Source organism: Anabrus simplex, chromosome 3 (genome assembly GCF_040414725.1).
Source record: "Anabrus simplex isolate iqAnaSimp1 chromosome 3, ASM4041472v1, whole genome shotgun sequence".
Classification (NCBI taxonomy): Eukaryota; Metazoa; Arthropoda; class Insecta; order Orthoptera; family Tettigoniidae; genus Anabrus; species Anabrus simplex.
The window spans coordinates 292186847-292203992 of record NC_090267.1 but is presented as its reverse complement, the minus strand read 5'-3'; the positions used below and the strand labels follow the sequence as shown (position 1 = coordinate 292203992).

Sequence of the window (17146 nt, the reverse complement as noted above, 5' to 3'; positions counted from 1 at the left end):
ACGTTCCAGGACACTGCCCTTGAAGTGGTAGAGGTGAAATCCCTCGCTGAGTCCGAGAGAAAACCAACCCTGAAGGATAAACTGATTAAGAAAGAAAGAAAGAAGGAAAGAAAGAAAGATCATGGTACTATAGGGCTATAATCTATCATTCCCAAAAAAAAAATATATATATATATTTATGGTTGGGACAACTGGCCTACCCACTTCCGGGGCCCATGAAAGAGAATTAAATATCTTTGTGGAGGGAAAAAATTAAACATGATAAAGATAAATATGACTTCATCTAGTTTTCACAAGTCGGGCTGAGTGGTTCAGACGGTTGAGGTGCTGGCCTTCTGACCCCAACTTGGCAGGTTCGATCCTGGTTGTCCGGTGGTAGTTGAAGGTGCTCAAATACGTCAGTCTCGTGTCGGTAGATTTACTGGCACGTAAAAAGAACTCCTGCAGGACTAAATTCCTGCACATCGGCGTCTCCCAAAAATCGTAGAAGTAGTTAGCGGGGCGTGAAGCCAATAACATTAATTACATTTGGCTTTTAACAAGCTGAGCATATCAAGAAAGAAAAGTGTCCTGGTGACATTTTAGTCGCTCAATACAGGAATGTCTTTGGGTGCTGTGACTTTTACTTTTTTTTTTTTTTTGCTGTTTGCTTTACGTCACACCGTCACATAAGTCTTATGGCGACAATGGGACAGGAAAGGCTTAGGAATAGGAACAAAGCGGCCGTGGCCTTAGGTACAGCCTCAGCATTTGCCTGGTGTGAAAATGGGAAACCACGGAAAACCATCTTCAGGGCTGCCGGCAGTGGGGTTCAAAGCCCACTATCTCCCGGATACGAGCTCACAGCTGCGCGCTCCTAACCGCACGGCCAACTCGCGCGGTGTTTTTACCTTTCGGTTTATTGACTTGGCTTGTATAACCTAAAACTTAGGCTAAGTTGGATAATATTTTAAACACCTACATCACTATTTCCACCTGTGTGCAATTATGTTATTTATTTCATTAATATTATGATAATTATTATAATTGAGCATTGTTAACTTATAAGACCCCAACAGACAAGCATTGGTTTTGTGTAGAGTTATACATTTGTTAAATGCACGTTGTTTCCTTTCATAATGTACACGCCTATTCTTTGTTACATTATAGAGTATTTAGATATAGCCTAAATTTCTTTACCAATTAAGCTCTTCAATAAAGACATACATAACTGTCCCATGCCAAGATATATTGGTAGAATTAGAGCTGTCAAAATGGTTCATAACCCCTTTGATTTATTATCTTGACATGGATCACCCAAAACATAGGTTAGGTTTGGAGAATACTTTAATAATCAGCATTATTTAATGCACTGTTTATTACTTTCATATTCCAAGATGTAATTGAAGCATTTAAATAAAGCATCATACATTAAAATTTAAAGTTTTACCACTAGAACAGCTGACATGGAAAAGTGATTTGAAAATTCAAACAAATTCATCTTACGTTAAAATCTTTAAAAAAAATAAAGTATAGACTTTTCCGATATATCACCAGCATTTCTCCGGCTCGCCAAAATCCATTTCTCCCTAGTTTTAGCTTCTTTGGAACATTTATAAACAATTTGTTTGGGATGGTATGCGATGTGCTATTGCACATCGGAACTATACACCATTTATAAGTTTTCAGCCTCACTGTCTGTGCAGGATTCATTTTAAGTCTAAAATATACCACTCAGATTATTATCCAATGTATAGACCTCGAATTTAACCATACCAGACACTAACATAAAGTAGAAATACGCGAAGTGTATCCTGCTTCTCACAGCACACTATGTGTTATTTCGTCTGCTAATTCAGTCAACCTGTACGATGACGTCAGACCAATGAGATCGCGTACTTGCGTGACGTGACATTTTCGTAGATTTTTATCATGTTTGGAGTTATTATTTGTACATTCTGATCACATTTTTGAATTCTTCATGAAATTTTGAATCAGATTAGCATATTTTTAATTAAAACCCCGGATCATGCATGTTCCCTATTCAGCTTCATTAGTTCCCAGCAAATCAAGGAAAGAAGTCATATAAAGGACTTTTATTCTGTAAAATATAATTTCAATTTATTATTATTATTATTATTATTATTATTATTATTATTATTATTATTATTATTAAACTGATCCAAATATATAAATGTTTTTTAAGACATTCATTAGGTTGCCCTTGTTAACCATTTGCAAAATATTCATATCTTGATTGATTGATTGATTGATTGATTGATTGATTGATTGATTGATGTACAGGAGTGGCCGGCTTCAGTCATATGAATGCTCCCGGAGGAAAACTTACAATGTTTTTTTAACATTAACATGTTCTGGGTATTGGGTTGTAAAACTACGACCTGTCTGCATGATGTAAGATTGGGCACAGGCAAACCTATATATGCCTGATCCAGAAAAACTATCACTGTTAGAATATCAACATTGTGATTAAAAAAACAAACTGTGATTAGTATTATGGATTGAAAAAGAGACTTGAAAATCATATTTCTTAAATAAGTTTGTTATCTGAAAAATACCTGGAATTTTGTAAGTGAAGGTTGCAATTTGTTTTTTACGTGACTCTGGAACCAAATTTTAACATTGTTTGTTTTACCAATTTTTCCAATAATTCTATTGATGGTGTCGATGCTAAACCCATTAAACCTAGCCAAGGTACGTGTAAATTGCAATTATTCATCTCTTTGTATGAAAGAGGTAAGTTAAATGCGTGATAAATGAAGCTATGATAAGCTGCTCTTTTATGACTGCCGGGATGAAGAGAATTATTCTTAATAGTAATAGGTGAGAAACTTGGTTTCCTATAAACCTTATAGGCAAACATATCTTGTTCTCGTTTGTGTAGTTCGTCAATACGGATATGAAGATCATAGATTACGAAACCATGATAGACTCGAAGAAGCTGTTTGCAGCAACCCCATGCAACTAGTTGAGGCCAAACAGCGTGAAGAATGGAAAAGAGCAGGAGAAAGTACCGTACGACTCTGCAACCAAAGAAGACCATAAGACAGGATATGAGATCAGAAGAGGAGAATAGCTTTTAGTTATTGAAGGAACGAATAAAATTCAGTGTCATACAGGTGCTACCAGAAATTTTCGAACAGTACAACCTAGTCATAATGACAAAGACCCTATTAACCTCAAAATGGGAAGTAAGTAAAGCCTACACAATAAATGTTTTAGCACAGCAAGAACCTAGAGCAAGACCCAAAGTGGGTATTGCATGCATTTTGAAACCTAACCTAGCACCTTTCAAGGTCAGATAAGGTTTGTGTTGATAAGAGCAACAATATTTAGTCATGTATGTATATATTTTCAACCGGACCTTACAGGCCGGGAAATAATGAGGAGATGGCGACAGCTTTGGGGAAGACAACACAGTACGGCACACTGATAGTAGCAGAGGATGTGAACTGCCACATTGATTGACATTACTACAAATCAGCTGCAGTAATGAAATTTCTGCGAGAAGAAGGGCTAACTATCGTGAATTGCATGGAACAGGGGACATACATCTACTATAACGGAGCGAGTGCCATGGATGCTGTGTTCACAAACAGGCAAGGTATCAAGGTAGTGAGACAGTATATAATAGAAGAAACAGTATGCAAAGACCTGCTGATAAAAAATTTGTGATTGAAATGGCACAGATGAAAAAATAAGACCTCACATTTAAGAAAATATCTAGGAAAATCAATCCAGCTCTAATAGAAGAAACAGACATCACATCTTTCAAGAGTTAACACATATAGGAGACATTGATGGGGCAATCGCAAAGCTAGAACATATCATTAAGGAGGTGACATTGCCTGTCTATGCATCAACGTAGAAAGCAAAGCCATGGTTCAATAAAAAGTGCTATATGGCTCGAAAATTAGCACTAGATGCTCTACATTTTGTTTGGAATCCTTTCGGGGCCAATTTATTAAACTATGAAAATAAGAGAAGACAATACAAGGATGCCACGAAAGAAGCAAATAAATCTTTCAAAGAAGATGAGGAAAAGAAGTTAACAGAAGAGGCAGAACGAAATCTGTACAAGGCACTGAACCCTATACAGTCCCTGTTTCCGCGTAAGACACCAATGGAGATGTAGACAGATCATCTGTCCTCAATGCTTCTAGTATGAGAAACGTGCCCAAACACACGATCCGCTGTAATCCCCAACAAGATAGGGCCTCCAGAACTGTTCGCGGAGAAAGGAAGTGATGACTGCAATAAAATCAGAGGATGAGAAGGCTTGCAGTCCCAGTCAGGTGTACAATGAACATTTAAAGGCAGTCACTTCCAAGCTGAGCTTTTGTGTAATAAATCTCTTCAACAAATGTTTGTGACGGGGGACTATCCCAAAACCTTGAGATCAAAGGTGAAAATGCTTTGTAAAGGAAAGAGACACTCTGACTTTTACCAGGGAGTTGTTTTGGAACATACATTGTTCAAAATACTCACCAAGACTCTTAAACACTGACAGAAGTCATGGCGGTGCTCATTCCGGAAGAACAGTTTGTGTTCAGAAGAGGCAGATCCACAACACAGGCCATCCAGTATCTACAGTCAGATATAGAAGATGCTCTGTCATCACTGGGTGGGAAATTACACACATTCTTCGTAGACTATACAAAAGACCTTCAACACTATTAAGAGAGAAATTCCAAATGGTAAACTGGAAAATCTAATTGGAGAAGAAAACTGCCTAGTCATGCTATTACACAACATACTCGGTAGGAACTACATGGAAATCTGCAACAATGTAACAAGGTCAGACCCCATACAAGAAGCAATAGGAGTCCTTTGAGGGGACCAATTGAGCCCCATTCTTTTTATTGTGGCTACACAGATGATATCAGAACAATACCAGAAAATGTGAAGCTATTCATGTATGCATATGATAGGGTGTTGGCCTCAAGCACCCAAAATGATCTTCAGCAAGCCTTCAACAGAGTGATTGAATGGGTAGAAGAAAACAAATGAAGTTAAAACAGTGACAGTGACTTTTAGAAAAGGATAAAATATGGAGTTATTTACTTTAAAGGCAGACCTTTATTTCTTTCACACTTCGGGTGTCTAAGGGTCACATTACAGACACAGGGTAACAACGTGACAATTTATGTCCAGGAGAGAGTGAATGCTACTATAAGAGCAATGAGTTACAAAGGCATGCTAGATCCCTATCACTGGAAACAAGTGATCACTCTTTTACATAGAAGTTGCTCTGGTGGCATCATACTGGCCAGAGAACATATGGCCGCATCTTAAGTTGTCATTTTGCAGAGGTAGAGAAAGTTACATCTACATTCTTAAAAAGAGTTTTTTGTTCGTCAGAATTCATGTCTAGACTATGTCTTCATGAGAGGTCGAGGACGGCAGACACAAATACAAACACGTAAACATCGGGAACAAGAACGAATTGGACAGGGGTAGTACACCAAACTTCCCGACTTAATGATTCCGAATAAAATTCGTACAATGGATAGGGATCGTACTCCACACTATCCAACTAAATGAAAACTGAACAATTCGACCAACAATCTACATAATCTTCTCCACCGGACAGTAAGAAAGGTCTAGAAAAAAGAAGGAACACTATACCATCGAGACAAGTGTGCAAGAGCAATAACGGAAAACTGTCAAACTTAATAATGAACCAGTGCAAGTGACAATGAATGAATTCAAAGATGTTTTAGTTTAGAACAGTTTTTAATTTGTATAATTTTAATCTTAACTACCTCCCCCATCCATCCTCCCGCACCACTTAAATGTCCCTTACTAACACATTTTAATTTTAATTATGAAATGTTTTATACTTTTTCACCTAAGCCTTAAGCGAAACAGCTGATGATGATTGCTAAGCAATCAAAGCATGTTCTGTAAGTTTTTAATGACATAAATTTAGCTGAAGGCTAAATAATAAAAAGTATCGATCAGGTGGAACCTTTTACTTAATTGTTATCTTGATTACAATATTGATACGGAATGAAGTGGATAGTATGTAATAGAGCTCTCTTTTATCAAGGCACTGAGACTCCAGCTGCTTCTGCCATCTACACCAGAATCATTCTCCTCCTTTCCCCTTATCCAGCTCCTGCCAGGTTGGGGCATTTATGGCACTTCTCCACCTTCCATCCTTCCACCATTCCTCTTCCATCATTTTGTCCCATTCTAGGTTTCTTCTTCTTGCACTACTCTTTATTGAATCGATCCACCTTGTTCTAGGTCTCACTCTTCCTCCCTCAAACTTTATCAGATGTTTTGGTATTCTTTCCTCCTCCATCCTCTTTAAATGTCCAAACCATCCTAATTTACTCCTATCGATTCTCTCATTTAGGTTTTCCATTCCGACCTTCTTTCTCACATCTTCATTTTTCTACCTGTCTTCCCTTGTCTTTCCTGTCATACTTCTTAGGTATTTCTTTCACTGGCTTGAATTTTGCTCTCTTCCGTACTTGTCATTGTCCAGGTCTCAGGTGCATAGGTCAATATAGGTGCATAATACATTTTGTACATTATCTCTTTACACTTCCTTTATGCTTCATTATTCCAGAGAAGGTTTCTTACACTCTGGTAGAATGCAATGCCCTGTTGCATCTTCTTGCTTATCTCCATGTCCAGCCTTGTATTCTGTATTAATTTACTTCCTAGCTGTCAACAATTTCAAGGTTTTGACCATCAGTTTTCACAATGTCTTTCTCCTCTCGATATCACCATGGTCTTGCTTTTCCCTGTGCTGATTTTCATACCACATTTTTCAGTTTTCTTGTTCAGTGCGTCAAGTTGTTCTTGTAGTTCTTTGCTGTTTGTTCCTCAGTAGAAATATTATCTCACTATTTCCATATGCTTCATTTGTCTCCTTTACAATTTTGTCCATAACCAGGATATGAGAAAATAATGACCATTATGAGCAAAAAGCAGAAAGAAATAAGGAGTGATTTCTTCTGCATGGATGCTGTCTCATGAAAACAGTTGCAGGCATTGCACGACCTGCAACGTGTGGTGACATGATTATCAGTGCACAGTTTTCACCACAAAATGTGTGGGAGCAAGAATTTTCATCAACCAGACTTTCAGTGAAAAATCAAGTTATGTGAAAAACAATGTGATGTTATTTTGTGAGGTGTGAGAAAAGGCTGAAGTCCCTTGCCCAGTTTTGTAAGGAAGATTGACCTCAAAATCTACCGTACACATTTGTCCACTCTCCCTATCATCATCATCATCATCATCATCATCATCATCATCATCATCATCATCATCATCATCATCCGCAGGTATTACCTACCATTACCCTGCACGTGTCCCCCGGGTGATGCTAAGCGAGCAACTACGATCAAGATGAGACCGAACTGTCATAAACGACCTCTCGGTCATGATAACCTATATTCGTCGAACAGTCCTTCTAAGGACTATGAATTTCAAACACGGAAGATCGGCCCACAGATCAACATCTGCCAGTTTAACATTGAAGGCATTAGTAGAGCCAAGAGTGAGTATTTATCAAGCATTTTACAGAAGCACTCAGTTGACATTGTTGTACTACAGGAAACACATACAGAGAACACTGAACATTTATTGGCAAGGGGAAAGATACCAGGATTTAAAATGATAGCAGCTCACGACCATGCTAAATACGGAATTGCTACTTACGTTAGAAATAACATTTGCAACTACAGTACCCTACCAGTAAGCGATCATCCAACCTATTTCTCCACCTCAGTACAAATAGAAGACATCATGGTAACGAATATTTACAAGCCACCCAATGAAATATGGCCTTATCCCATTCCCATAATACCCTCTCATAATAACATCATCCTTGGAGATTTCAACAGCCACCATACATCTTGGGACTATAAGCGAGATGATGAAAATGGAACTAAGGTCTCAGAATGGGCTGAAGTAAACAACCTTGCACTAATATATGACCCCAAAGATAAGGGAACGTTTCACTCTGGCCGTTGGAAATGTGACTACACACCAGACCTTTGCTTTGTCTCGCACAGTTTTGTCACCATCTTGCCATGTTAGGAGACAAGTGCTCAATAACTTCCCGCACAGCCAGCACAGACCCATAATCTACCAAATAGGAATTCAGATCCCAGTTATACAATCTACACCCAGACTCGCTGGAACTTTCAGAAAGCAGACTGGGTTGCTTATGCCAATACTACTGATGCCAACATCAGATGGATTAAACCTGTCCCAGAGAACTACATGAGGTTTGTTGGCTTAATAAAATCAGCAGCAAAAACCTATATTCCTAGAGGATTCCGTAAAGACTATATACCGGGATGGAGTGAAGAGTCCAGCAGACTGAGTAAGGAATTCGAATTCACGAGAAAGCAACAGATTTACTACAATCACTTGATCTTGCTAGAAAAGAGAAGTGGGTAAAGACTGTAAAAGACATGAATTTCACCCATTCCAGCAGAAAAGCATGGTCACTTATTCGGAAATTAGATTCCACATCCATACCACCAAAGCAACATTCCCCAATCAAGGTAGAAGCAATAGCAAATCACCTCGTTTCCACCTCTAAAACAACAAGGAATAAACTGACCACGAAATGGGTTAAAACTGAGCTTAAACAGGCAAAACGAGAAACACAACCGAACGCAACCTATTCACAACCTTTCACATCACAAGAGGTCGATGAGGGATTAAAATCACTCCGAAATGGCAAAGCTGCAGGACTAGATGGAATCTACCCAGAACTACTAAAAAACTATGGTCCATCTACAAGAAGATGGCTCGCTGCATTCTTCAGCTCCATACTTCAGTCAGGAAGACTTCCCCAATCTTCAAGAAGTCAAAAATTATTGCCCTTCTGAAACCAGGAAAGGATCCAACTCTCCCACAAAGCTATCGACCTATAGCTCTACTCTGCGTCACCTACAAGTTATTAGAAAGACTGATACTAAACCGAATAGCACCAGCCATCGAAGCATTCCTTCCAGTTGAACAAGCAGGATTTCGACCCAGCCGTGACTGCAGTGACCAAGTACTGTCCTTGACCACATATCTGGAGGTTGGTTTTGAGAAGAAATTGAAAAGCGTCTCTGTCTTCTTAGATCTTACAGCTGCATATAGTCTGGAGGGAAGGTCTTATGCTTAAACTGATTAAAGCTGTTCCTTGCTTAAAAATTACTACACTAATTGACAGAATGTTAAGCAACCGACTATTTCAAGTTCACTCAGAACACAACAGAAGCAAATTCCACAAAGTCAACAATGGTCTGCCTCAAGGGTCGGTTCTATCTCCTACTCTCTTCAGTTTATACATCCACGACCTGCCTGAAACAGTGTCCCGAAAGTTCATATATGCGGGCGATATTTGCCTTACAATTCAACGACCCAACTTCGCAGAAGCTGAAATAGTTCTTAACCGAGACCTTGAACTGTTGGATGACTACTTTCACAGAAAACAGTGACATCTACATTCCATCTGAACAACGCAGAAGCAAACCACCATCCAAGGGTATTCTTCAAGGGCCATGAACTACAATATTGTGCCAATCCCAGTTACTTAGGAGTAACATTGGACAGGTCTCTTACGTACAAAAATCACCTGCAGAAAACCGCCAACAAACTAAAAAGTCGTAATAACATTCTCCAACGATTGGCTGGAACTTCCTGGGGAGCGGATGGAAACACATTAAGGGCAACATCTCTGGCCTTAGTCTATTCTGCAGCAGAATACTGCTCTGGTGTCTGGCTTAACAGTGCTCACACACACCTAGTAGATTCACAACTTCGTCAAACCATGCGAATCATAACTGGTACACTTCGTGCTACACCGACCCAATGGTTACCGGTTCTCAGCAATATACTACCTCCACATATCAGGAGACAGAAGGCCCTTTTTCAGCTATGGACCAGAATGCTAAAGAATGAACGTCTACCTGTTCATGAGGATATCGGACAGAAATGCACACAGATGAAGTTTCGCCAGCCTGCTTGGAAGACAGCCGTGAAGATAACATCTAGCGAATTCAACCCCACCTCTAAATGGTTAACAGAGTGGTCTTTATCCCCACCTCGGGCAATAGTGGATATTAATAACCCATCCACAAAGCTGGCAGGCTTTGATCTGCCACGTTGCACCTGGAGTAGGCTAAACCGCATGAGATGTGAAGTAGGTAGAACAGCATCTACTTTACACATCTGGGGCTGGTCAGTTTCTCCATACAGTGATTGTGGGGAGGTTCGACAAACAATGAAACATGTAGTGCAGGAATGTCCACTCTGTGCTTTCACTGGCACCATGGAAGACCTCAACTCAGCAACACCCAAAGCAGTGAAGTGGGTGGCGGGTTTGGACATTCACATTTAGTGACATGTACATCACTCACACTCAGTGTGTATATATGAACTGTCAGAGTTGATAGGTGGATAGCGATGTAAATATATTGTGTTTTCTTCTTGTACTTTCAAACTTTGTAAATTGCTTTCTTTGTCTGTATAGATATGATAATTTGTATTTACTTTGTACTCATCTTTCACTGGTTGTGTAAATAGTTTATAGGTTGTCATTATTCATCATATGCCAAATAAAAATCATCATAATCATCATCATGAAGATGTGGAATTTGTCATTGCCCTTAATAATATTATTATTAACTTGCTATTTTTTATTTCTGTTGGTTGTAGGTTGAGTATTCATAAATTACTTAATTGTTCAATTTTTAATCATAAGTGTTCATTGTCTTCCTAATGTATCTTTCAACACTACAAAATTTGTGCTCCTTTAGCGCTACTTTGTGGTTGATAAAGGAATATTGGTCTATGGCAAAGGACCTGGTGACATCGCCAGAGGGAAAGTCCATGGTTCTGTGGATATTGGCCTGTCAGTTATTTCTACCAAAGAAAAGCGAAAGAGATTGGATATTGATGCAGAAGAGTTCATATACCATCTCAAGGTGAGCAATTTTTTATATTAATACCTCTTATTGTCTTTGATAGTTTCAGGAATCAGTAGATTCTAAAACCTTCACCTGAGTTAGATAGGGTAACACTTGCTTTGGATAAACAGAAGTTAGGATAATCTGAAACTTATTTTATTAAACAGGTACAGTAGTATGCATTTAGAAAAGTGCAGGGATTTACCTATTCTATTATTATTATTATTATTATTATTATCGTTTGACGAAAGTTCTTGCCCTGTAGATTTGCAGTGTGTCTTTAAAAGCATAAAAATTTCTTTCTGTATATTTTTAAATTATTAAAGAAAAATGTACCATTCTGATTGGCCAAAGTGCTCGCTAGGACTTCCAATGCCACCAGCTGGTCCACAGCTGGCAATGTGCGTGACAAGAATTCTAAAGGGTGCACTTGCATGTGCCGTCTGGTATGACGTCTCCTCGCTGTAGTCTACGTAACTAAGCGATCAGTTGAGGACTTGTGGTTTGTCGAGAGGATTTCACATTGACTACACAAACCTTCATTATTGTCATTTTCCAGCTCCAGTTTCACAGGTTTGTTTTACAAGCACTTGCCATTTCTTTCTGTCAGAGAAGAGTTTCTGTTCCTCTACATCTTTCCATTTCACATTTTGGCCCTCCTACTGGTTTTCTTCCTCTCACTTCTCTGTCAGAAACATTGTCCACCTAATTTACTGTCATGGAAATCCGAAGGATTGTACCTATACTAGATGATGGAAATTGCTTATTTAGAGTAGTTTCATACTGTTTGTATCAAAACAAAGAACGTCATCATGAGCTGCCTGTGCTCACTGTTGCAAAAATTGTTGCTGAGTGGGATAATTACAAGGATTTTATTATTGGTGTTCAGTCTTATCGCCTTCCCCACCCCCAAAGGAAACAATGTGAACGTGGAAGTCTCATATCTCGGGGCGGTGAATATGCTGGTTGTTGTTGTTGTTGTTGTTGTTGTTGTTATTATTGTTGTTGTTGTTGTTGTTGTTGTTATATACACACTACTAACCACAATATGAGCACGCAAATTGAAAAAATCCCTCCATGTGGGGGTTAAAAAATATGTCGAAATACTTTAGTAATATGTTACTAATAATTATCTATATATTAAAATAGTTTACTAAAAACAGTTTTGTTCTGTCCATCCGGCCACATTACTGGACCGGAATTCTCTCCAGAATTTCTGACTTGTGAAACATCAGGCATTGATAGGTCTCTAATTTCAGTCAACTTTGAGTAACCTAAAATTAAATCACTAAATGACCACTCCAATAATTGCTGTCAAAGGGTAGCCCCTACCCCACAATACATTCTGTATTTAGCATGGTTCGCCGAGTGAAGGAGTAACATCTTTACATACAGATATCGGTGAAGCTAAATGATTAAAAATGACAGATGTGTATAGGCAGATCTCCAAATTCAACCAAACTTGGCACACACATGACTTACTATCTGGATAAAAATACTGGTGGGGTAAGACAACCCTAGCACTCCTATGGTTTGGGACTTGTGAAGGAGTGATATGGAAAAAAAAAAAAAAAAAAGATCCATGTTAGTTTAAATCTAAGAATTTCATTTTTGTCCGTATTGAACTGAGAATGGACCCTTTTAAGTGTCCTATCTTCGATCCATGTTAGTGTCGAATCCATACTTTTCAGTATAGCTGAGATGAACAGTGACAGGGGGTGAGAAGAGGTGAAGAAGGAAATGTTTAAAATGACCGAGATTAGTGTTGAATCCGCAGTTCTCGGGTTCGCTAGGCTAATTGGTGACAGTCCCAGTGACTGTTGGAATCATGTACATCAAATCTATAGCATGATGCATAAATACAAACAATTATCACTTATCTTTATTAATTGTTTGAAGGGACTGGCTACTTCCCAAACAATATGGGCTTCAACAAGGACAAACTTCCAAGCAAAACAAAATAATCTAAAACTAAAACTTTTAATTAAATGCACAACAGTAACTCTAAAATGACAAAATAGTTAGTAAAATATCAAAGTCACAGTAAAGAAATATGCAAAAATTAACAAGTAATATAAATCTTAAAAATAAACCTTCATGAAAGTACCCAGGCAATGCATGGAGCAATTTCACATCAAGACACGTTAATTCACCTATTCATAATGAATGACTCTTCTGCTCCCAAAACTTCATGTTTTGATTTCTGGCTTCCCTCTGTCAGTCTGTCACGTTCTGTTGCTGTTTCTCACGTTTCTGGAAGAGAAAGCTATTGTTTGTTTGTTTGTTTGTTTGTTTGTTTGTTTGTTTGTTTGTTTGTTTTGACGATCTTTCTAAATGTGTTTCTGTCCAGCATAAGTTCTATGTATAGGCCTAGTTCAGATAGGTCTTTATTTCCTTCTTTCATTCAGGTCATGGTGTTCGTGCATTTCTTAGTGTAATCCCAGATCCTCTTAGCCAATCTAGGGGTATTTATCTGATGGATGTACCCAGTAAACTTCAGGCTCCTTTTTTTCATTTCATTGGTCAGTTAATTCATTTATGTATACAGCTTAATTCTTCCAGATAGTGCCTGTTTTTCTAGGGCCTAATATCTTTCTCAGAATTTTCCGCTCTTATCTTTTTCGCTTCTGTTTTCCTGGTGTAGGTTGGACATTTGGATGCTTGTAATGCTTCTGCCTTACCACTTTTCAATAGTGCCTTAATTTTGTGTTGATGGATAATGATTTGTTGTATATGTTCTGTGTGAGTTTGTAGGCTATTTTTCATCTTCATAATCCTATTTTTATTTACTTCTTTGACCTAACAGTTGGCTCTAGCTATTTAATTGAATTTGTCTACATTCGCAACTATCCCGTGTTCCATCTTTCAGTCTGGCATTACATTCATCACTCCTGTCTTTCGATATGATACTGTCAGGCCTCCTATCCGTGCTATTTCATCAAGCTTGTGCAGCATGTGCTTGTCTATGTTGCTTAGAATCACTGTATCATCAGCAAAAGCTGAGCAATCTATGTTCCTGTAACCCAGCCATATGTCAGTCATGTCCTGTTATTGGCATTCTGTTCTTCATACTCTAATGACTTTTGCAGGACCAAGTTGAATATTAGGGAGATGCAGTCATCTTGTCTCACCTCTGTTCTAATCCTGAATGATTCTGATACTTCTCCTTGAAACCTCACTTTAGCTTTGGTGTTTGTGAGCCTTTCTTGTATCAAAGCTCTGGTCTTGTAGTCTATGGTTTGTCTGTCTATCGAATCATAGGCCTTCTGGAAATCAACAAAGATCACAATTGTTTGTTTGTTTCTTAGTTTCCTAATATTTGTGATGGACTTCATGATATATATCTGTTTGATGCATGATCTGCTAGGAATGATGCTTAATAGATCTCTTACTTTCAAGATGCACTGTTTGAACTGCAAATTGAAGTTTCTACCAGGAATAATTTCCTGAGGAAACTGGCTGAATCACAGTGGGGCAGTCAACCTGAAATCGGGTGAACTTCTGGATTGGCATTATGTTACTCCATGGCAGAGTACACCTGTCCTGTTTGGTATACTTTGAGACATGCCAATCAGATGGATGTAGCTCTAAGCAACACGTTCAGAATAATTACAGGTTGTTTGAAATCCACTCCAGTCGAATGACTTTATTGCCTTGCAGGAATAACTCCTCCCTCTATTCGGAGAGAAATAGCTGCGAATAAGGGAAGACAGAAAGTGGAGCAAGAAAGAACCCACTCCTGTAACAACTGAACTCAAGGAAGAGGTTCCTTCGAACATCAAAGGTACTTAGATCCACTGTTGAAAAGCCAGGGCTAAGACCTCCTAGATAAAAACAAGTTTCTGAATCTTTACCTCGTGGTCATTACAAGGATTAGCTAACTTGGAAGTCCCAGAATAGGCTGAGATCAGGTGTGGGCAGATCGAGGATTAATTTGGCAAGGTTACTTTGAAGACAGTTGTATTCAGTGTGATTGTGGAGAAGAACAGTTTGTTCAATGTATGCTTCAGTGTTGACTGGGTCCAGTTTCCTGCACAGATGACCTTTACAGGGCCACAGAAAATGCACTGGAAGTGGCCAAGTTTTGGTCAAAAATTATATAAACTGGGTTAAATGTATGTATCCGACATGAGAATACTGTATTTAACTGCATAATTTTTGCATTTTTGACCAAATTTTTGTTCTAAAATCAAGCTGCATAAATCATGCAGACTTTTTCACACAGGCACTTACACTGAAATTTCAAATAAAATCAATGAAATCACCAAGATAGCTGTGAAAATACCATTTTGTAAGAACACCAAACATTTATTTACAGATTAAACAAACAATAAAATAATTTTTATCACAACGTCGCGTGCCGTTTGTACGTATTTACAACAGGCTGTCCGTTTTCCATCACTGCAATATTATACCGAATACAAGGGAAATATCAGCTAGCAAGTTCTCAAATTTGACTTTAGTTTACCGGCAGGTCTGCAGTTTTTTAACGCTTGCTTCAAGTAAGTGACCAGGTGAAAAAATTTGCGTGGTTTGCTTTGCCCTGTTGTACGCTGCTACGGAACGGCCTACAAATCTGTAATGATAAAGTAGGTAATATGGTAGTACATGCATTAGCATTAATGTTATGAACACTGTAACAAAATGCAAGTCACATGCCATAAGAATAAGAGTACTGATCAAACTTACCAGTACACTTCGACATTTCATTGTTGCTCTCAGCCAGTGAGGAGTCGTCACATTCAGAGGAGTGTGATTCTATGTCGTTCCATAAGTCGTCATCTTCAAGACCATCCAGCGAGTTGGATATTCCCATTTTCCTGAAGCTCTTCGTAACCATTTCACATGGAATTAAATTACCGCTTCCTATTATCCACTGGCACATTAATTTTAAAGAAGGATGCCGAATCTTACCACCTTGAGTGAATGTGTGCTTGCCCGCTGCCGTCAACTCCGTATAAAAATGCTGGACGTGATCCTTAAAAGTTTTGTAATTGACACATTTGGAGGTTGTAGAACAAATGGCAGTTCACCCGGGATTACTACCATGTCTGTTTTACTTTCAAGAAGAGAGTCCCTGACTTCCTGCCTGAGATATCTTCAAAAGCTGTCAGCTACTAACATGTATGGTAGGCAAAGTAGAGCACCAGGGCGGCTTTTCCAGACAGTTTTTACCCAGTCTTTCATTAGATCGCTGTCCATCCAGCCCTTATCATGCGCGCATACGAGTATCCCATGTGGAAAATGACATTTTAGCATTGCCTTTCTCTTGAAGATAACATACTGTGGAAGTTTTCTTCCATCTGCGGTAAATGCAAGCATGATGGTGCATTGCTGTTTTTCAACGCCTGATGTCTTTATTAATACACTTGAATTTCCTTTCTCTTGCGATGTTATATTCCTTGGCATTTCAAAAAACACTGGCGTTTTGTCTGCATTGCCAATTTGTGACAATAAATAGCCAATTTGTGACAATAAATACAAATTGTGCTCTGACAGTGTAATTTACATACATACATACATACATACATACATACATACATACATACATACATACATTATCATTATAGACTGTTACACCTTTCAGCGTTCAGTCTGCAAGCCTCTGTGAATTTACTAAATGTCGCCACAATCCTCGATTTGCAACTAGTGTTGTGGCCTCATTTAGTTCTATACCTCTTATCTTAAAATTGTTAGAAACTGAGTCTAACCATCGTTGTCTTGGTCTACCTCTACTTCTCTTACTCTCCATAAGAGTCCATTATTTTCTTAGGTAACCTATCCTCCTCCATTCACGTCACATGACCCCACCACCGAAGCCGGTTTATGCGTACAGCTTCATCCGTCGAGTTAATTCCTAACTTAGCCTTTATCTCCTCATTCTTAGTACCCTCATGCCATTGTTCCCACCTGTTTGTACCTGCAATCATTCTTGCTACATTCATATCTGTTACTTCTAAGTTATGAATAAGGTATCCTGAGTCCACCCAGCTTTCGCTCCCATAAAGCAAAGTTGGTCTGAAAACAGACCGATGTAAAGATAGTTTCGTCTGGGAGCTGACTTCCTTGTTACAGAATACTGTTCATTGCAACTGTGAGCTCACTGCATTAGCTTTACGACACCTTGATTCAATCTCTCTCACTATATTACCATCCTGGGAGAACACACAACTAAATACTTGAAATTATCGACATGTTCTAGCTGTGTATCGCCA

At 38.6% G+C, this 17146-nt stretch overlaps 1 protein-coding gene across 2 annotated transcripts in view; it reads left to right on the top strand.

Moving 5' to 3' along the window:
- LOC136866278 (oxysterol-binding protein-related protein 6) overlaps positions 1-17146 on the top strand; it is a 398272-nt gene that overhangs the window by 43851 nt on the left and 337275 nt on the right. For both annotated transcript variants that reach the window (XM_067143100.2, XM_068226679.1), the window contains exon 5: positions 10782-10949. In XM_067143100.2, the coding sequence (XP_066999201.2) occupies positions 10782-10949 (168 nt within the window). The remainder of the gene's footprint in view (positions 1-10781; positions 10950-17146) is intronic.